Consider the following 18,436-nt stretch of genomic DNA (forward strand, 5'->3'; position numbering starts at 1 on the left):
TCTCGGTGCTCAGCGAGGTTGGAATTGGCTTCGCAGCGCTCCGACGAGGGCGCGTGGGTCTGGGGAGGCCCCGGCCAAAGTGGCCCGGGCTTGAGGCAGGGGGTGCGGGGATGAGCTGGGGAAGGGCCGTGCAAGCACAGCGCGTGCAGCAGCCTCGGGGCTGTCCTTCATTTCCAGATTTTCGCTTTCCTTCCGCTGACCCAGAGCCGGGCACGTCCCGCCCGCGGCCTCCCCGCGCTGTTGGCGGTATCCCTCCCGTTCCCGAGTATTTCCCTCCGTGCCGTCCTAACGAGTCCCGTTCCCGCACCGCCCGCAGCCCGGCAGCAGCGCGGGGCCGCAGCGGCAGCGCCTTCACTTTCTGTGTCGGTGCGGCGGGAGTGAACGCACCCGGCCGGGAGCAGCGGCAGGGAAATAAACCCGGCTCGTGTCACGTTCTGCCCTTATGCCTTTAGCTGCAGGAACATATGCTCAAATATGTACGAGTAGTCTAGATTTTTCTCTGCAAATATTTTTACCACGTCCAAAGATAATATTTCAACAGAAGAATCAAGCCCCGCAGGCTACAGACGGGGCAGCTATATATAACCCGCTTGCTCACTCCGACTCTCCGCACATCGCTCGGGTTATGCAACCCCCATCTCAGCGGTAGCCACCGGCGCGCCCCACGGCTCCGCCCGCCCCGTCGGGGCATATCCCCCGGGACTTCGTTGCGGCCGCCCGTTCGGAGGCACCGGGACCGGCACCGGGACAGGGACGGGGAGCGGGACCGGGCCGGGCCCGGAGGGCGGTACAGCCTCGCCCCACGCCGATGCTGAGGACCGGCCCGGGGGACGCCGCGGCTCTCCGAGGGGCCGCTGCCAGGCGGTGAGTGGAGCCACGGCCGGGACCGGGACGGGAACCGGAGCAGAGCGGCCCCGGGCCGGGCAGGTGCTGCGGCGGAGCGGGCTGTCCCGCCGTCCGGGCCATGCAGGGCTCGCCCTCCGCCACTCCGGCTGCGTTCCGTTTGCTCGGCTTTTTGATTTATTTTTTGTGGTGAAGGAAACGCTCCGCCGCTCGTGTGTGACTGTTGTTAGCCCGGGGATGGGGATCCCGTCGCGCTCCGCGGGGCTGGCGGCGGTACCTACGCCTGCAGCGCACTCGACGCGCAGCTCCCCGCGGCCGCTGAGCCCCGTCCGGGCCGTGGCAGCCCGCAGCCCCGCGCTGGGTACGGGACGGAGGAAGGGAGCGATCCCCCTCTCGGTGCCGGACATCCGCAGCGTGACGCCGGGCTCGGCTCGGCTCGGCTCGGCTCTTCCCTTCCCGTCGGCTCCCGGAGCCGTGATTGACACCGCCGCCCCTCCGCCCGCCCCGAGCACATCCCGGCCCTCCCCGCCGGCCGCTCGCCGAGCCCGGGAGGCGGGGAAGGGCCTCCCCAGCCCTTTGACACCGGCTCGGCAGGAGTTTCACTTCGCTTTCGCCGCTGCCGCCGCCGCTTCTGCAGGCGAACGCCCCGGCTCCGTGTGACGCCTCCCAGCCGCTGAACGGGGAAACGCGCCTCTAAGGGAGCCACTTTCCCTACGTGCAGGAGAAAAGGAGGGGACGGGCGGGCGGCAGGAGGTGGTGGTTGGGGGGAAGGGAAGAGAGGAAATAAATTAATAAACCGCAGGGAAAGAAGTTGAGTGGAGAGAAACGGCGGCCCCGGGGAACAGCACCGCGGGGTTTCCATCGATCCCCGCTCCCCTCTCCCGCAGGGCTCCATGAGGCCGCTGCGGTGCGTGGCACCGTGCAAAGGGCCCCGGGGCAGCTCCGTGCTCCCCAGCGCCCTTCCCGGGGGGGTGGCAGGGGAAGGTTTGGGGTTGGGTTTGGGGTTTTTTTGTGTTGTTGTTTGCGGCGTTTTTGTTGGATTTCTTTCTTCTTCTTTTCTTTTCTTTCTTTTTTTTTTTTTTTTAAGCTTCCCCCCCGCCCCCCTTGCTGGAAGGAGGGGGGTCCCGCTCGCACCTCCCTGGATGGTGCGGTAGAAAGGAGGGGAGTGAGGGGCGGGCGGGGGGGCTCGTGGTGGGAGGCTGCCGCGGCGGCTGCTGCTGCATTGGTGTCTCCCCTATGGACGAAAACAGCCCTCTGTCTCCCAAGGCAAATGCTTTCAGTATCGCCTCTCTGATTTCAGTCGCCGCCGCCGCCGAGCACGCAGGGAAGGGAGCGCTGGAGGAGCGCAGCGGCGGCCGCAGCGGTGCCGTCCGCCCCGCCGCCCGGCAGCAGAAGATGCACTTCAGCACCGTCACCAGGGACATGGAAGGTGAGCGCGGGGCTGCGGGGCCGCGACCCTCCGCCGTCTCCTCTCGGGGTCTTTCTGCGCGCCGCGGCCGGGCTGGGCACCTGGGGCCGGTTCGGCGATGCCCCGGGCCCTCAACCTTCGCTGCGCCCCGCCTGGTCGGGACGAGCTCCCCAAATCCCGGTTGCGGAGCCGGGCTCGGTTCTCGCTGCTCCAGAATCGCTCAGCATCCCCCGACGGCGGCGGCCGTGCCCGGGGTGGTGGCGGGCCTGGCCTCGGCCCTCGCCGATTCCGCGACGTCCGTCGGGCCCGGGGGCTCCGTCGCAAATAAGCCGAGAGATCCCCCCGGGCCTTCCAGCATCGGGGAGGGTTCGCGTTCACCTCCCGCTCCCCGGCCGCCCGTCGCTCCACGCGAGGCCCGCTCGGGACGGCGGCGGAGGGCTGCGCTCCCGGGGCCGTGCGAGGCTTCTCGGTGCCTTCGTGGGGCTCCTCCGCTCCGCTCCCCTCAGCCCCCCCGGGAGGGAACAGCCGCAAAGCGGAGCCGCTGCCCCCGGCAGCCCCTGCTGCACGGCTGCTGAGCCAGGGACGTTACCTGCAGCACCGTCACTACACGGAAATAAGAACCGGTTTCTTTCTTTGGGATTTTCCCCCTCCTTTTGTTTTTGGAGGGTTCTTGTTTGCTTGTTTTTTGTTTTTGAGGGGTGCTGGGAGGTTTTTTGTCCCGATTCGTGTGCGGTGAAGGAGGCCTTCGGCAGAGATAACGCGGGCTCTTGGCAGATGTCTCGGGTTTGCAAAGAAACAGAATAGAAAGGAGAAGAGAAGGGGGAAACGCGGCGCCGAGGCGGCAGCAGCGGGAGCAGCGAGCTCTCCGCCTGCCCCGGGGGGAGCGGGGCTGGGGCCAAGCGGAGCGGAAAGGGGGAGGGCCCCACTGGGCCGGGCGCGGAGGCGGAGGGCACCCCGCGGAGCGGCGCGGAGCCGGAGGGAACGCGGGAGCCGGAGCGGAGCCCTGACCGCCTGTTTTTGGAATGATTTCAGCTATCTCCAGCCCCTGGCTCACCCAGCTGTCCCATTTTTGCGATGTTGCAGCTTTCACGGCCAACAGCCTGAGCAGCCTGAACGCCTCCGGGGGGTACCACCTCTCCCCCTCCCCGGGGGACCCGTACGGACAACATGAACAGCCGCACTACGAGCCCTGCACGGCTCAGCAGCACCCGCACCCGCCGCCCCAGCCGCAGCACGGTTACCCCTTCGGCGGGGCTGCGGCTGCCGGGGCCAACCCGCCGCCTCCGGGCCCCGAACCGCCCGACGGCGCCGGGGGATCCGCCGCGGGACCCGCCGCCGTCTCGGGCTGCTCCGCGGGGACGGCGGCCGCGGCCAAAGCGCCGGTGAAGAAGAACCCGAAGGTGGCCAACGTGAGCGTGCAGCTGGAAATGAAGGCGCTGTGGGACGAGTTCAACCAGCTGGGCACCGAGATGATCGTCACCAAGGCCGGCAGGTCAGTGCGGAGGAGCCCGGAGCCGCTTCCAGTCGCCGGGCGGTGGGGGGAGCGGGGCTGTGTCGGGGCTGCCTGCGTTCTATCCTCGCCTTTCTCCGAGGAGAAACGCGCTGGCGGCCGCGGCCCGAAGGTTCCGTGTGCGCTGGGCAGCGCCGGGCCGAGCTGTGCGGGGAGGGGGGGGGGGGGAAAGAGCAGCCCGCAGAGCGGTGCCTTGAACTGAACCATTCCCGGTACGGGCAGATCTTTTCCTTTCGGAGGGGGCTGCAAACAGCGCCCGGTTCTGGCGGTTTAAAGACTCGAGGCGCCCTCCAGGACGAGCGCATTTCCCGAGGATCGAATGACGAGCGCGGCTCCGCCGGCAGCTCCGCTCCGGGGCCGGGAACAAAGGCCTCGGCCTCGTTCGAAACGGGCAAAACGCGGGGAGAGAGTTGAAATCCCGGCGCTGATCGCTTCAGATCACAGCGATCCCCGGGCAGAGCCGCTCAGGGCCGCGGGCCGCCTCCTGCGGGGCGCGATGTCCCGGCGGGGGGCGGCCGGGAAACCGGGCGGGCTGCCGTGAGCCCCGGGAACGGCTTCGAAACGGCCGCGCGTTGCTGCTCTCCCCGCGGCGATTTTGGAGTAGGAACGATGTAAAAATGTCAATAGATTCTCGTGTGAGCGGTCGCACATTTCAAAACATTCTGTGAGTGACTCAATTCGAGCCTCCCCGCGCCCGGCGAGAAGCAGCTCCGGGCCGGCAGCACCCGGCGGCGTCCCCCGCAGCCCCCGGGCCCGGCGCTGCTTTCCGCTCCGCTGGGACCCCCCGCTCTGCTTTCCTTGCTCGCCGAGGACAGCTAAAGGATTGCGAATAGGGGACTCCAAAAGGGCCCTTAAAGGAGAGAACTCGATTCGAGTCCCGCACTTTCCTCCTCCTCGTCTGCGTTTATTTGATGACGATGATAAATCTCCAGACGGGGGGATAAAAGTTGGAGAAATGGGGGTAAAATCAGCAGGGCGAGGTGCGGGGACGGCGCTGCGAAGCGCGCTCTGTGCAGCGCCTCGGGGCCGGCCCCGCTGTTTGTCTTGGTGGCCCTTATCGACTCGGGGTGTTTGTTTTAAAAACTTCGTTTTAAAACAAGAAACACCGGAACTGGAGCTAATGGGGGCTTTTACACCTTTCTAAATACTAATAACAGAGGGAGCCATTGGAAATGGCCTCCGGAGTTCGCACAGCGTTACGCGGAAGGGGACGCGGCCCGCGGCGCTGCTCGGTGCGGGATGAAGGAGCGGCGGGGCCGGGTGCGGAGCCCCAGGGGCACACACAGCCCTCCCGCAACCAAAACGGGCCCGGGAAGCGCCCGGCAGCGCAGCCGTGTGCCGGGAGAGCGAGCCGGGGAGAACCCTTCGTAGCCGGGATCGAGGCGTTTGTTCAGGGGATGTTCCGTGTTTGGTTTTTCAACGGCTGCAGATCTTTTCCCCGAAATGCTGCCCGCTGTCGCTCTCCCGGATTTTTACCCGAGGAGAAAATGAGCACAGCAGAACTGGAGCCGTGCGAGCCCTGCCGGGGGGCCGCATCTTCGGCTCGTCCCGAAGGCAATTGGGGGCCGGGACCCGGGGCGAGGACGGGGCGAGGGACGCGGGGGCCGCCCGGTCCCTCCCGCTCTTTGCTCGCCCCACGAAGCTGCGGACCGGGGCCGGGAAGTGGCTCGCGGGGAGATCCCGGTTACCCTCTGGTCTCTGCCGACCTGAGGGCTTCGCTCGCCCCTCTGGGCTGGCCACGTTCTCCCTTTGGCCGCAGGGATCGCGCCGCTGTTGTAAGTGCTGCCGTAAAACCGCCCAATTTTGGAGGGGCAGAAGTGGGAACTCATTTCCCCGGGGCCGCCTGCAGCGGGTCCCATACGTGCTGACCCGGTCCCTGTTCTGGCTCGGCTCTGCCTCAGTCTCGAGTCAGTTCACTTGAAAATGTGGAGAAAACGGGAGAAAATTATTGTGTCCCCCCTTGCAAAGTGGAGGTGCTGGTTTTCGTTGGCCTCTGAGCCTCTTAGGGCGTTCGGCACAACCCGGAGCGGGCTTATTCATCGAGGCACGGCAGCCCCCACCCCGAATGCGAGCGGCACCCGCGGGGCAGGCAGAGAGGAAGGGCGGGGGCACTTGCGGGGCTTCTGCACTTCGGGACGACCCCTCGGGGCTCCCCGCGGCCCCGAGCTCAACTTTCTCCTCTCTGTGGCAGGAGGATGTTCCCCACCTTCCAGGTGAAGCTGTCAGGGCTGGACCCGTTGGCTGACTACGTCCTGCTGATGGACTTCGTCCCCGTAGATGACAAGCGCTACAGGCAAGTAGCCCCCACCCCCCACCCCCCAGTTATAACGAGTTCTGTGCCGGTAGCGATGTTCCCCCTCCTCGCTTTGTGCGCAGTGCCCGGGGCCGGAGGGCGCAGCTCCCCTCGTGCCCAGCCCGGAGCCCCCGCCTGACGCTCCCCGTGGGCAGCGGGAACCGCTCGGGTGCCCCGAGAAAACCCCCCGAGGCTCCCGCAGGGCCCGGGGCGCACAGCGGCTGCCCGAGCCCCGACCGTGCCCGTGTTTGTAGCGGCGGTACCGGAACGCCTCGCCGAGCGGCGCGGGCAGCGGAGCTGCAGCCCCCGCAGGGCGCAGCAGTGAAAGGCGCGTTATGCGTTTCGCTTCAGCCCGGGACGCCGGGCAGGGACCGAGGGGTCCGATCTATAAATATTTGGACAGATATCCAAATTCTCAGGGCGTCCTAGAAATGTTTGCTTGTCAAGGGAAGTGGGATATATAACATCCAATTGAGTATATCTTTAAAAAGTAATGTTTCTGCTGAGCCCAATGGTGTCTAATTCCCCCTGTGCAAACACGGGCTGTAAAGTAAACACGCGGATAGAAGATTGGTTTCTCTGTTTTAAACGTTACTGTTGAATCCGGACTTTGAAAGAACGAAGCGGGGCCGCAGAGCTCCGCACCCGCTGCTAAACCCGCACACCCGGTTCCGCTCGGAGCTCGGAGCGCTGCCGGGAGCCGGGAGCTGCGGGTCCCACGCAGGTGGCCGCGTATCGCCCCGTCCCGCACGTCCTTCTCCCCCCATCACACGCCGCTTCTCCTCCCCGCGGTTCGGTCGGGCCGGGGGCTGCGGGCGGGAGCCGGGGGGGGCCGCGGGGCTCGGAGCTGCGGCTGACGGCCCCCCCGCCCCCCCGCCCCCAGGTACGCGTTCCACAGCTCCTCCTGGCTGGTGGCTGGCAAGGCCGACCCCGCCACGCCCGGCAGGGTGCACTACCACCCGGACTCCCCGGCCAAAGGGGCGCAGTGGATGCGGCAGATCGTCTCCTTCGATAAGCTCAAACTGACCAACAACCTGCTGGATGATAACGGCCATGTAAGCGCTCCGAGGGGAGGGGACGAGCCCGGGACGGGGCCCGTAGCTCCGTAGCGCCGGGGCCGGGCAGGCGGCGGGGCCGGGGCCGCGTTCGCCTCTGTGGAAGCTCCGCCTGGATCAGTTATTGTCTCCTTGCTCGTTTTATCATTCAGATCATTTTGAACTCCATGCACAGATACCAGCCGCGCTTTCACGTGGTCTACGTGGACCCCCGGAAAGACAGCGAGAAATACGCGGAGGAGAACTTCAAAACCTTCGTGTTCGAGGAGACGCGCTTCACGGCCGTGACCGCCTACCAGAACCACCGGGTGAGGCGGCGGGACCGGGCAGCGGGGGGTCGGGAGGGAGCGGCCGCCCCGGGACCTCATCGCCCGCACGAGCCGAGCCCCGGGGGCACCGTGCGAAGCGTCACCCCCGCTTTGTTCGGACAGTTCCACGCCTGAAACCAGCCCGGCCCAGCCCTCACCGGGCAGCGACCCCCGCGATCAGCGGATCGCACCGGCGGGCGGACGGGACGTGGCGGCGGAGCCCAGCTCCGATGTCCCCGTGCCACCCGCGGGGCCGGGCTGCGCCTTTAAGGGCCGCCGAGCCCCTCCCGGCTGGCATTTCCCTGACGGCTCCGGACAGCTGCTCCTTCTCTCCTGCGTTCTATCAGTTTGACCTCTAAGGCTGGAACTGTCACCGAGGGGCTTAGAGTTTGTTTTTCAACCCATTCCGGAAACTCACAATCTCATTATCCGTGGATTTGCTTAAATATAGGGAACGTCCCGCCTTCTCCCCGGCGAATTAAACAAATACACGAGTATGATTTATCCAGCGATTTGTCTTAGCTGCTCCGCTGGTGACCCACGTAACGTGCCATTTTCTTACAAGTGCCCTGACTCGGCCGCCTCTCCCCGAGCTTTGAATCCGTGCGGGGCAGCCCGGCCGAGCCTCGTGGAGGGGAAGCGGCCGCCCTCCCCGTCCCCGGCACGGCCCGCCCGTCGTCCTCCAGCCACCTCCTGCTTCTCCCCGCAGATCACGCAGCTGAAGATCGCCAGTAACCCCTTCGCCAAAGGATTCCGGGACTGTGACCCCGAGGACTGGTGAGGCCCCGCTCCCGTCCCGCTCTGCGCTCACTTGCTCTGAGCGCCGGGTGCCGGCCCGGCTCCATCCGCTCGGCCCGAGTCACTTGTCCCCCTCTCCCTCCAGGCCCAGGAATCACCGTCCCGGGGCTCTCCCTCTCATGAGCGCTTTCGCCAGATCCCGGAACCCCGTGGCATCCCCCGCGCACCAGAACGGGACGGAGAAAGGTGAGCGGCGTGTTTGTGGGCGGGATGCGCGGCCAAGAGCTTCGGGCTATTGTCTGCTGCTGCTGCTCGAAGCCCCCAGCCCCGTCCCCATCCCCATCCCCATCCCCGGCCGCCCCCCGCCCCTCAGTGTCGCGTTTCTCCCGCAGATGCCGCTGACGGTCGCCGTGATTTCGATCGCGACGCTCCGGTCGGTTCGGCGCTGCAGTCGGAGGCTGCCGCCCACCAGCAGCTCATGTCCCGCGTGCTCAGCCCGGCGCTGCCCGGCGGTGCCGGCGGCCTCGTGCCGCTGAGCGGGGCCCGGCCCAGCCCCCCCCACCACGAACTGCGGCTGGATCCCGCCGCCTCGGAGCCGCTGCAGCACCACCCCTACAAGTACCCGCCGGCCGCAGCCTACGACCATTACCTGGGGGCCAAGAGCCGCCCCGCCCCGTACCCGCTGCCCGGCATCCGCGGGCACGGCTACCACCACCACCACCACCACCACCACGTGAACGCGCCCCACAACGTGTACTCGGCGCCCGCCCCTCCCGCCAACTACGACTACGGGCCGCGGTAACGCGGGAGCGCGCCCCGGGGCCGCGGACGGACCGAACCGGCACCGGCACCGCCCGACCCGACTTTTCCCTCTCCCGCTCGGCGAGCGACCCGATTGGTCGGCTCCATCCGATCGACGTGCGGACCGGCCAATCCCGCGCCGTCGGGCCGTGAGGGAGGCGGGCCGCGAGCTGCCCCGCAGCTGCACTTTGATAACGAGGCCACGTGCCGTTATCAGTTATCGCCCGGCACGGCGGACACACGGGGAGCGGGACGGAGAGAGACGGAGCGAGCGGCGGGGAGAGGTGCCGGATTAACGGGGTGTGCAGCGATAGAGGAGGAAGATAGAGGAGGGGGCCATGGGGGTGGAGGGGTCCGTGTCCGTGCGGCCCCTGTGCGGGTCCCTGCGCGGGTCCCTGCTCTGTGCGGGTCGGCTCAGCGGCTGCCGGGGGTGGGCGGGGAAGAAGGGCTGAGGGCAGCGGGGAGGCCGGGGGTTGCGGGGGGTTGCGTTGAGCTGGGCTGTGCTGGGCTGTGGAGGCCGTTGGTCTCGCGGTCCGTCCGTGCCGCGCTGCCGCCACGTGCTGCCGTCGCTCCCCGGGGCCGTTCGGGCCCAGCTGCGTTCTGCAGAGCTCGGGCCGTGCGCTTACAGCCGCAGTGTGAGCTGTGCAATGTGCTCCCGCAGTGTGAGCTGTGCACTGCGCTCCCGCAGTGTGAGCTGTGCTCCCCCATCCCTCCCTGCGCTCCCGGTTCTGTGCCCACCAACACCCCCCCCCCCCTCCCATCTCTCGGGGGCACTTCCCCGGGCTGCCCCTCTCCCACCCGGCTGCCCCTCGCTGCACTAGTCCCACAGCAGCCACGTGCAGCTCCTGCTGCCCCTCTTACAGCTGGTAAGTACTTCTGTTTTTTTGTCCTTAAACTTGTCCTGTGCTCTTTCCTCAATGGCCGAGGAGCTGAGCCCGTCTGTCGCACTCACCCAGCGGTGTGTGTTGAGTGGCCGGTCTGTGTTCTTAGAAGGTCGCCGACTCTCGGTCCTTTTGTGTGCAGAGAAGGTGCTGAGCAGCTCGGCCCTGTTGGCATACAGTATTATAAACACTATCAGTGTGTTCCTGATTCCACTACGAGAAGAAGAGCGGTGGTTATTATTGTTTCTCTTTTTTTTTTGGAGTCCTCTGTTGCTGTTTGTGCATTTTCCCTTCAAACCACACCTGTGTCTGGTGTCTTCTAGAGCACAACCCTGGTGTTGTGCAGGTGACAGTGTTAGCAGCAATGCGTGCTCTGTCTCTGGCAGCTGCAATGGGCTCACAGTGACCTGGCTGGGTGTGAGGAGGGCTGCAGGCTGATGGGACACGCTGTGTATTATTTTTCTGTTATAAAAATGTATCTGGATCCATGAAAAAGAGCTGTGCGAGAAATGTGCCTTTTTGACATTTGCAGTGAATTGTGGGACTCATTGTGTTTGACGAAGCATAACTAATGTCCTCAGAAAGGCTGATGTAAAATAGCATCGTGCTTGGCTCTCTGATGTGCTGTTGCTTTGCTGCTGTTACTTCACAGTTCTCAGTTATGAGTTGTTATCTGTAAACGGAATAGTGCCAAAGCGTTGGTCAGACCTTTAATGAAGTTGTTATATTTATTATTCCTTTCAAAGATTATGCAAACGTTTCTTTTTCTTGATAGCTGCAACATAAGGGAAAAGCGAAGATAACCAAAGAATCGTATCTGCAAACAGTGTAGATAATTGTAGATATTTGTAGATATATGTAGATAATCGTGTCACGTTTAAATTGAAAAGACATTGGACATTGACATTTATAAATGTTTTTCCTCTTCTTTCCCTTCCTTTCTTCTCTCTGTTTGGTTATTCCGTGCGTCCATCAATTTGGCTGCTGTGAAGCTGAAGCCTCCCCTGCGAGAGGAGGGATGTTCAACTGGAGCTCCAGGAGTTGTTTACCCTGGGCAAACAGTGGGTCTGCATAGGTGGTTGTCCCTCCCTTTTGTCTCCCTGGTTGCTGGTGGTCTCCCATTATGCAGCAGCTTGCAGGGTTGGGGTCTCACGTTGAAATGTGAGCCACGGTGTGCTTCTGTGTATGTTTGTTAGCATTGGTTTCCTTTCAACATACAGAGAATGCAGCAGGAGGTGCTGCTGGCTCCTACTGCAGACCGGCCACACTCTTTCAAATGCATTTTGCCTCCCCAGTGGTGAGTGGACTGAATGAGTCACTCAGGACTAAGTTGTGCTCTTGCAGAAAGCCCGAGGTCCTTGTCCTGTCTGCAGGAAGCACAATGTATCTCTATTAGAAGGAAGTCACACAACTTCCACCTGCGGCTGTGGGCAATGGGCCCCGGGGGTCACTGAGCTGTGTGTGCTGCCCTGCAGGAGCAGGGAGTCCTGCTCAGAAACTGTGTCAAGCCCATCATTTTAAGTGTTAAAGTGGTGTTTCCACCCTTTCATTGTTGGCTTTTAAGGTGCTTTCCCAAGTTGGTATTAGGCTTGCATGCAGCCCATTTTGCATCATGTTTTAGCCCTTACAGCACACTGCCTGGGCTTTCACCTGTATTTCCTCCTAGTGAGATGCCCACATCTCGCTGGATGAAACTTCCAGATACAGGAACCACAACTGATTGTTTTTCTGTTGCAACAGAGAATTCATTGACAAGCAGCAAACATGAAGAAGTAACGCTACTTGGAGCAGAGGAAACCTGAAAACTGCAGAAAGCTGTAACACTGTAATTTCATGTTACCTGTCAGCCAGTTAGTCCGGATATAAATGAAGCACGGCTTGTGCATGGTACATGTGTTACAGCTTCATTTGAAAAATGACTTTGTATGATTTGATTCCATGTATGTTTAAACTTCACTCAGTACCTGCCATCACTGAGACCTGGCACGTACCTGAAAGAAACCTGCAGCCCTTCCAGACAATGCTCCCACTTACAGTTGCCTCAAGTCGCACATAATGCTGCGTATTTAAAAGCTGCTGGCAAAACAGGCCTGAGCAGCAGGGGTACAAGCATCCTTTGTCTCTCCCAAAGAGCACTTTGAGAGAGAATAAATTAGCCATGTGGCTCCATTTTCTGGAGGTACAGGCTGAATGTACTGGTTGCTCCAAAGGTCTGAAGAACACATGGCTTGCTGCAGTGGGTAAACAGAGGTTTAGGCACTCACAGGTGAAACAAGGGAGGTCTTTGCTCGGTCAGTTACTCAACACAGGGGATGCTCCAGGCTTCTGGGAACTTGTTTTGCTGTTTTTCCTTGCTGGAGGATGTAACGAGGTTCATTGTAGGGACAGGAGCATGGGGCGAGACCTGACTGTGCCTTGTGATCATCAGTGCTGTTTGTACACTTTGATATATTTCATTAAATTCTTCCCTCTGCTCAGGGACAGCCTGGTGATCATCTGGGTGGAACTGAATGGGGTTCAGCTGGGCTTCCAGTCATCTCAAGTGCCCATGTGCACAGGGTGCTTTGGTGTCCTTTGTGTGCAGAATGACCCGAGGCAGTAGGATGGAAGCCCTATTGCAGCTGCTGGGCTGGGCAGGATATGGTTGCATTTGCTTTGGTCACTGCTTGCTCTGTGCAGCTGCTGAGCCCCGCTGGCCTTTTCTCAGCCTGTTCTGGTGGTTGTGATCCTCCTCTGTGGCCACAAAGAGCAAATATTCACCTGCAGAACTGTCCTTGTGTGCAGTGGGATTCTGGTGGGAGCCGATTCTATGCCTGTAGCTTCCAGGTAAACACTTCTGGATTGCTGCTGTGACGTTCCCCACCAAGCTCCTCCATCACAGGGTCCCTCTGATCTCAGCTCCCCTCCACCGCAGGGCGGGTGTCCTGGAGGACAAGGAGGGGCCTCCCGGTGTCCCCCTGCGCTGGTGCTCGTGGGGCTCAGGGGCACCTGAGGGTGGGGGGGGGTTGTGCCCCGTGCGCTGCTGCAGCGCTGGGACATCCCTGTGGGCTGTGACTGGCTGTGCCCGACGAGCAGGCTCCCTCCAGAGGGAAGAGCTGCACATCGCACCGAGCAGCTGCACGCCCGGACAACGAGCCCTTAACGAACGTTTGGCCGGACTTGCAAATATAGAATCTGAGAGAAAAATATAGGTTTGGCTTATTAACCCGAGATGTGAACTTTAACAAGATATTTAACTTAGAGTCAATTAATTTCACCTGACCCCAGGTGGAAGCAGGCGTGCCCAGAGGCTGCAGTGAATGGCTATTACCATAAACTCACCACGTGCTTCTGCCATGTGCTCTTGATTGAAGCAGCAGAGCAGCCTGTGAGGATCTCACTGTTGTACCTGAGGTCTGCTGATCTCCGTGCTCAGCACTTCAGACTTCACCTCTTGCCCAGCATGTTGTCCATGCGCTCGAGGTGAGAAGCAGGAGCTGGTTTTGGAGGTATCCATTAATTCTGACAGATGAGGCTGTGCCCCCAGTGCTGTGTGTGTGAAATGCTGCTTTTCAGAGATGCATGTAATGCAGTGCATGCGTTGCATGTGCTATAGAAAAATGTGTTCACTCCCACCGTTAATGGAAATGACCTATTGCGCATTTACCATAGATACCATAGCTTTATAAATTGGCCACATATGTCTGCATAATATATTTATTATATCACATTTCATAGCACTGCTGTCTTATGAAATTCAGCCTTGAATATGTCACATATGTTTTGCATATATGTGCAATAGGCAGCCAAGTATATCCACGTAAAGTATGATAAATGTGTTCTTTCCATAGGGGAAATTAAATGTTTTTCCAGATTTAAAAAAAAAAAAAGTTTCTGAAGAGCAGCCTATACAAAATAATGACAATAAATCACTTTTATTCAGGTTAACATCCAGAGCTGGTAACAAAGCGATAAGGAACAAAAGCCACAGAAGTCACATTTGGGACCTAATTCTGTAAGGATATACTGTAATGGTAAAGAGAACGTATGCATTCATAAGGCTCTGCGGTGTAAAATCACAAAAGCTTGAATACCAACTTGCAGCTTAAGCTCACCTTGTGCTTCTGTAGCTGATAAAGGAGAGCTGCTATCAACTCCATGGGACGATGGGTGTTCCATGTAGTTGATCTCAGTGAGAAAGCAAGTGCCCCCCTGTCCCACCTAGTCAGAGTTCTACTTTGGGGACCCGGTAATTCCTGTTGGAGCAGTGCTGAGTGGGTGCTGCTCCCTGAAGGACGGGGTTTGGGTCTGTAGTGCTGTGGTAACAGCCCCGTGTTGTTGTAGTGGGCCTGCAGGCTGCTGCTTCCATCTCAGTTTTGTGTCCTCTCCCTCTTTCTCTTCCTCTTACAATAGTGAACTGCAAATCAAATTCCTTTATGGTAAGTCAGAATAAGGCAGAACACAGCAATGTTGATAGAACATACAGATATATTAATTAATGAGATGAGCAAAATATTAAAAACTGAGAAATTCTGTTGCCATGGTCCCTACGATGTGGTCTGATAATGTTACATTAAGGTGTCAATGTTTTTGTGATGGATTGTACTGAAGGCAAATAAACCACTGATAGCTGAAACTGGAAATCTGCTGCTTCAGACATGAGCACAAAATGTCGCAGGGGTGTGATGAGACTGAACTGGGAAAAAGAAATCTTAATAGGCTGCGTAAATGAAGCTGACGTCCTTCAAAAATGAACCGAGGAGAAGATGGCTCCACCCAAATGAAGCTGGTGCCACCTGTTTGGTAAGGGGTGCTGGTAATAAAGTCAGACATGACATGACCACAGTTGGTGCCTAACCAAGGCAGAGTCAGGCTTGCAGTGGCTTGACCGAAGGGATGGGGTGTGTGGTGTGGTCAGGGGACAAAGAATTTGGCTACTTGCTCTGTGCTTAATGTGGTATTGTTGGCAACTCTTATAACGAGTCTGCTTCAGGTCTTGAAAATGTTACGTTTCTGTCTGCTGTATCTGACCAGGCTGTACGTTTTTGTTGTGTTTAATTTCATACCGTGAGTTCCTCAAATGAACTGCCAAAAATCACTGCGATCTTAATTCTTGTTAGTTTTCCTCATGTTATAAAATAAACCTCCAGTGCATGGATTAAACGGAGCCAGCCCTACTTGTAAAATTACTGTGGGGATCCTGGCTGGAATTTCAGACTACTACAAAGAAAAAGCCACTTGTTCTTCCGTATTCGTGCCATCATTCTTTTTGGTAGCACACACAGAATGGTTATGCTTAAATATCAAACCTTCTGTCTCAGCACTGCTTTAACATGGTCTAGTGTTAATCCACAGGCCACGTTTTATGTAATCATCCACACTTTCACACCACAGACACACAGCCAGAAACACATTGATTTAGTGCTCACTAATCCTTGTTTAATCCCTAGTCCTTTGGTTTGCATCAGCACGGTGTCTCCTGCAGCAGTCAGCATTCAATTGTCATTCTTGGCAGACCGAATTAAAGGAAAGATTTATTAATTTTTAAGAAGTTGGCTTTGTAGGTGCATCTTAAATAAGCTAAAAACTAAAGCAGTTCAGAAACCAATATTGTCTTAACTATAAAAATCTGCTCCTTAAAATACAGTCCAAGTCAAGCTGCATGGAGTAATTCCATGGTTTACTCACACACACATTGTACAGAGCTGCCTTTAACAACAGTCTTGTTGCAGGCTCTCAGCCTACTTCCTTTTTCACTCGTTATTAGAAATACAGTCAATCTTCTCTTCCCTTTCTCATCTACACCTAAGAGCAGCAATGCTTTATGTCCCGTGTACCGGTAAGAGAAAGGGGCTGGAACTCATGGATTCATTTGCAGAAAATATTGGGGGGGTCAGAGATCACCATTCATTCCAGTGGTGATAAATATTCCATGTAATTGCTGAACAAATGTTAGTGTTTGGGATTTATTTCTGTTAGTTTATGAATGCTGGTTGCTTTCTTCCCTCTCGTAGTGCAAAGACAGTGATTCTCAGGAGGAAGCCTTTGGTAATAATTTAGCTGTCATCACCTTCTCTTCTGAATCCTTCAGGCCAGGTACAGGCTGGCCCTATTCCTTTCTGGACTGTGATATTCCAGAGCTGATTCCAGCAGCTTAAGGTGGCTCTTTACTCACAACCCTCCTGCTTGCAAGTCAGCTGAAATGTCAACAGATAACCATGCTCGTGTTACAGCTGTAAGGAGCTTTAGCAATGTTTCCCCCCTCCCCTCTGAAAACACTGTACTTATCTGATAGCATCTAGAAAACTGCATTTTACAGTCTGTATAAACACAGAACTGTCCTTGCTGGAAGTTACTCATCAAGTTATTGACTGCTGTGCTTGTGGCTTCATTACATTCCCACTCTGCACACTGCATTGAGACCTGGACACACAAGGCCGGCTGCAGCTTGGGGGTGGCTGTGCCAGCAGAAGCTGGATTGTATCAGTGCTATGGGGCCTCACGCTGTTGCAAGAGGTGCTCATAGCTGGCATTAGGAGGGGGGGTGTTTAGCATATGGAGGTGCCCTGGAATGATGGAGAGGTTTGCATCTTAACACCTGCTTGTCTGGAAAATGGTTTCCTGCTGCCTCAAGTGCTCTGGTGGCAGAACTACCTTTTTCTTGTCAAAATGATGATAGGATAGAGTTGTTTTCTTCTCTCTAGGGAGCAGGTCTATCCATTCTCCTTTCCTGCAGCAACCATTTGAAGTGTACACTGGGGGCATTTGATCCAAATGCCTCTTGAACACCCATGCTGAGTTCCAGCATGGAGCAGTCCAGTGCCTGTTGTGCCAGGCATGCCAAGGCAGCACTCTGGTCTTGATCAAGCACCATGCAAAATGACTGCAGCAGCTCTGCCTCGGGCAGCAGAGGGCATGAAGAGGTGGGTGTACAGTGCTGCTTTTTTGACACAGGACTCTGTGCATGAGAAGATGCAGAGCTGTCTTGTCACCTTCCAGGACAGTGCCCAGCCACCAGCCTGACAGCAGTTCCAGGCCATAGACCTCCACCTCTCACATAAAGCCCTCCCTCTTGAAGGAATTTCAGCTTCTGTGACCATAGAGATGAGGAGTTAATGGATCCATTTGCACCGTGTGGATAAGGATTTATCCATGAAATTCCCCTACATGTTAATGTGAGTTGTGTAGCTGAATCCCAGACTCCATGCTGAAACTTACCCTAACTCTCCAAGGAGAAGGCGCTAATTGGATTGCTGAGTTTAAATCCTTCAGCTAGTCAGTCCATGGAAAGGATTTAGCACTGGCTCTGTAAAAGGCTTTACATAGCTTTGCAGTGCAGTGCAGGGGAAGGTTATTTTTCCCCTTTTCTTCTTGTGATTAATTGTGAGACTTGAGGTGACAGGAGACATAATGAAATTCATAAATGCCAAAGGCCGTCCCTCGTCACATTCCTGGCTGTTGGTTTAAGTTAGAAACTGACAGAAGTGCGAACAAATCAAGGCTGCTCTGATAGCCTTTCACTTATGGGGAAGAAAAAGTAACTGACAATGAAAAACCACTGGAGGTGGTTTAATGGGTATAAGTTCTCACACAAGAGTGATATTTTACACCGATACAGATTCTTAGATACACAAGTGACTTACGAACAGAGACGTTCTGCCCCCACAGAAGTCTGAGAGATTCCAGTTCTTTTTCCTGAAGTTGGCCCAAGTTCCTTTAGCAATGTGCCAAAGGAAAGCTGTTGCAAAACCTGCAGCAGAACTCCAAGTGTCCTGTCTTTGTTCATGACCGGCCTTGCTCCGCTTGTTATAAATTCTAGAAGTCAGCTCCCCTCCCTGGGAGACAGAACTTCCCACATGAACAAGCAGCATAAAAAATTTAATCTAGCAATTTCCAGGGACTCACCTCTGCCTGGAAAAAGCATTCTACTGCTTCACCAGAGCCAGGTTTGAATTACAGTGCGAGGAATTGCTTCATCGATCCTGCTTTCCCAGCGTGTGACAGTGCAGGACGTGTCACGTCTGAGTATATATCGACCAGACACTGATGCGGTGATCTTTTGCACCAGCTGCCAGCAGTCTGTCACTGGGGCTTTTGTGGTCTGAGAAGGACACAGAATGGACAGTCGCTGTGTGGTAGTCAAGCACTGCTAAGGGCTTCATTTTTTTCCAGCCAAAGATCCTGATGCGATGATCCCATCCTGCCGTTGCTAAAATCTTCTTGTCAGGACGGATGGTGATATCAGATATGCCAGCATTGACAAGTCTGTGCGTCTTCTGGACCTGTGTGAGAAAGTTATAGATGAGCTCTAATTGTTTAGAACAAGCAGAAGAAAATAGACCCCTCTGGGACTTCAGAAGGTATCCACCCATCTACACACTATCACCACACTGCAGATAATGCACTAGTGAGAACAGTTGACTTGACTGTACCAATCTCCAGCACTATTCCTGGAATGCTCCTTGTATGTTTTTAGCTTGTATTGTAATTAAAGCTGTTTATGTTTGGTCACAAGTGAAGCTCTGACTCAAGGCTCTGAGATGGACAATCAGACTGTGCAGCTTTGCCCTTCCAGTTATCCTTGCATGAGTGGCTGTGTCCACAGCTCCAGCCATGTATC

General features: G+C 57.4%; 2 protein-coding genes across 6 annotated transcripts in view; one reads left to right on the top strand and one right to left on the bottom strand.

Annotated features, from left to right (window-relative positions):
• Nucleotides 1-1,912: 1,912 nt before the first annotated feature.
• TBX1 (T-box transcription factor 1) lies at nt 1,913-10,774 on the top strand. Its single transcript, XM_015877567.2, has 8 exons — nt 1,913-2,272; nt 3,335-3,743; nt 5,953-6,054; nt 6,938-7,109; nt 7,262-7,417; nt 8,127-8,194; nt 8,301-8,401; nt 8,548-10,774. Exons 1-8 carry the CDS (start codon nt 2,080-2,082, stop codon nt 8,955-8,957), a joined length of 1,611 nt encoding a protein of 536 aa, XP_015733053.1. The 5' UTR covers nt 1,913-2,079; the 3' UTR covers nt 8,958-10,774.
• A 2,966-nt stretch (nt 10,775-13,740) lies between these two features.
• Nucleotides 13,741-18,436, bottom strand: part of GNB1L (G protein subunit beta 1 like) — a 51,057-nt gene continuing 46,361 nt past the window's right edge. For 4 of the 5 annotated variants that reach the window (XM_015877562.2, XM_015877555.2, XM_015877565.2 and 1 more), the window contains one exon: nt 13,741-18,098. In XM_015877562.2, coding sequence (XP_015733048.1) covers nt 17,832-18,098 — 267 coding nt within the window. In that variant the 3' untranslated portion in view covers nt 13,741-17,831. The remainder of the gene's footprint in view (nt 18,099-18,436) is intronic. The other variant, XM_015877556.2, reaches the window with a different exon arrangement.

This window comes from Coturnix japonica, chromosome 15, assembly GCF_001577835.2.
Source record: "Coturnix japonica isolate 7356 chromosome 15, Coturnix japonica 2.1, whole genome shotgun sequence".
Lineage (NCBI taxonomy): Eukaryota > Metazoa > Chordata > Aves > Galliformes > Phasianidae > Coturnix > Coturnix japonica.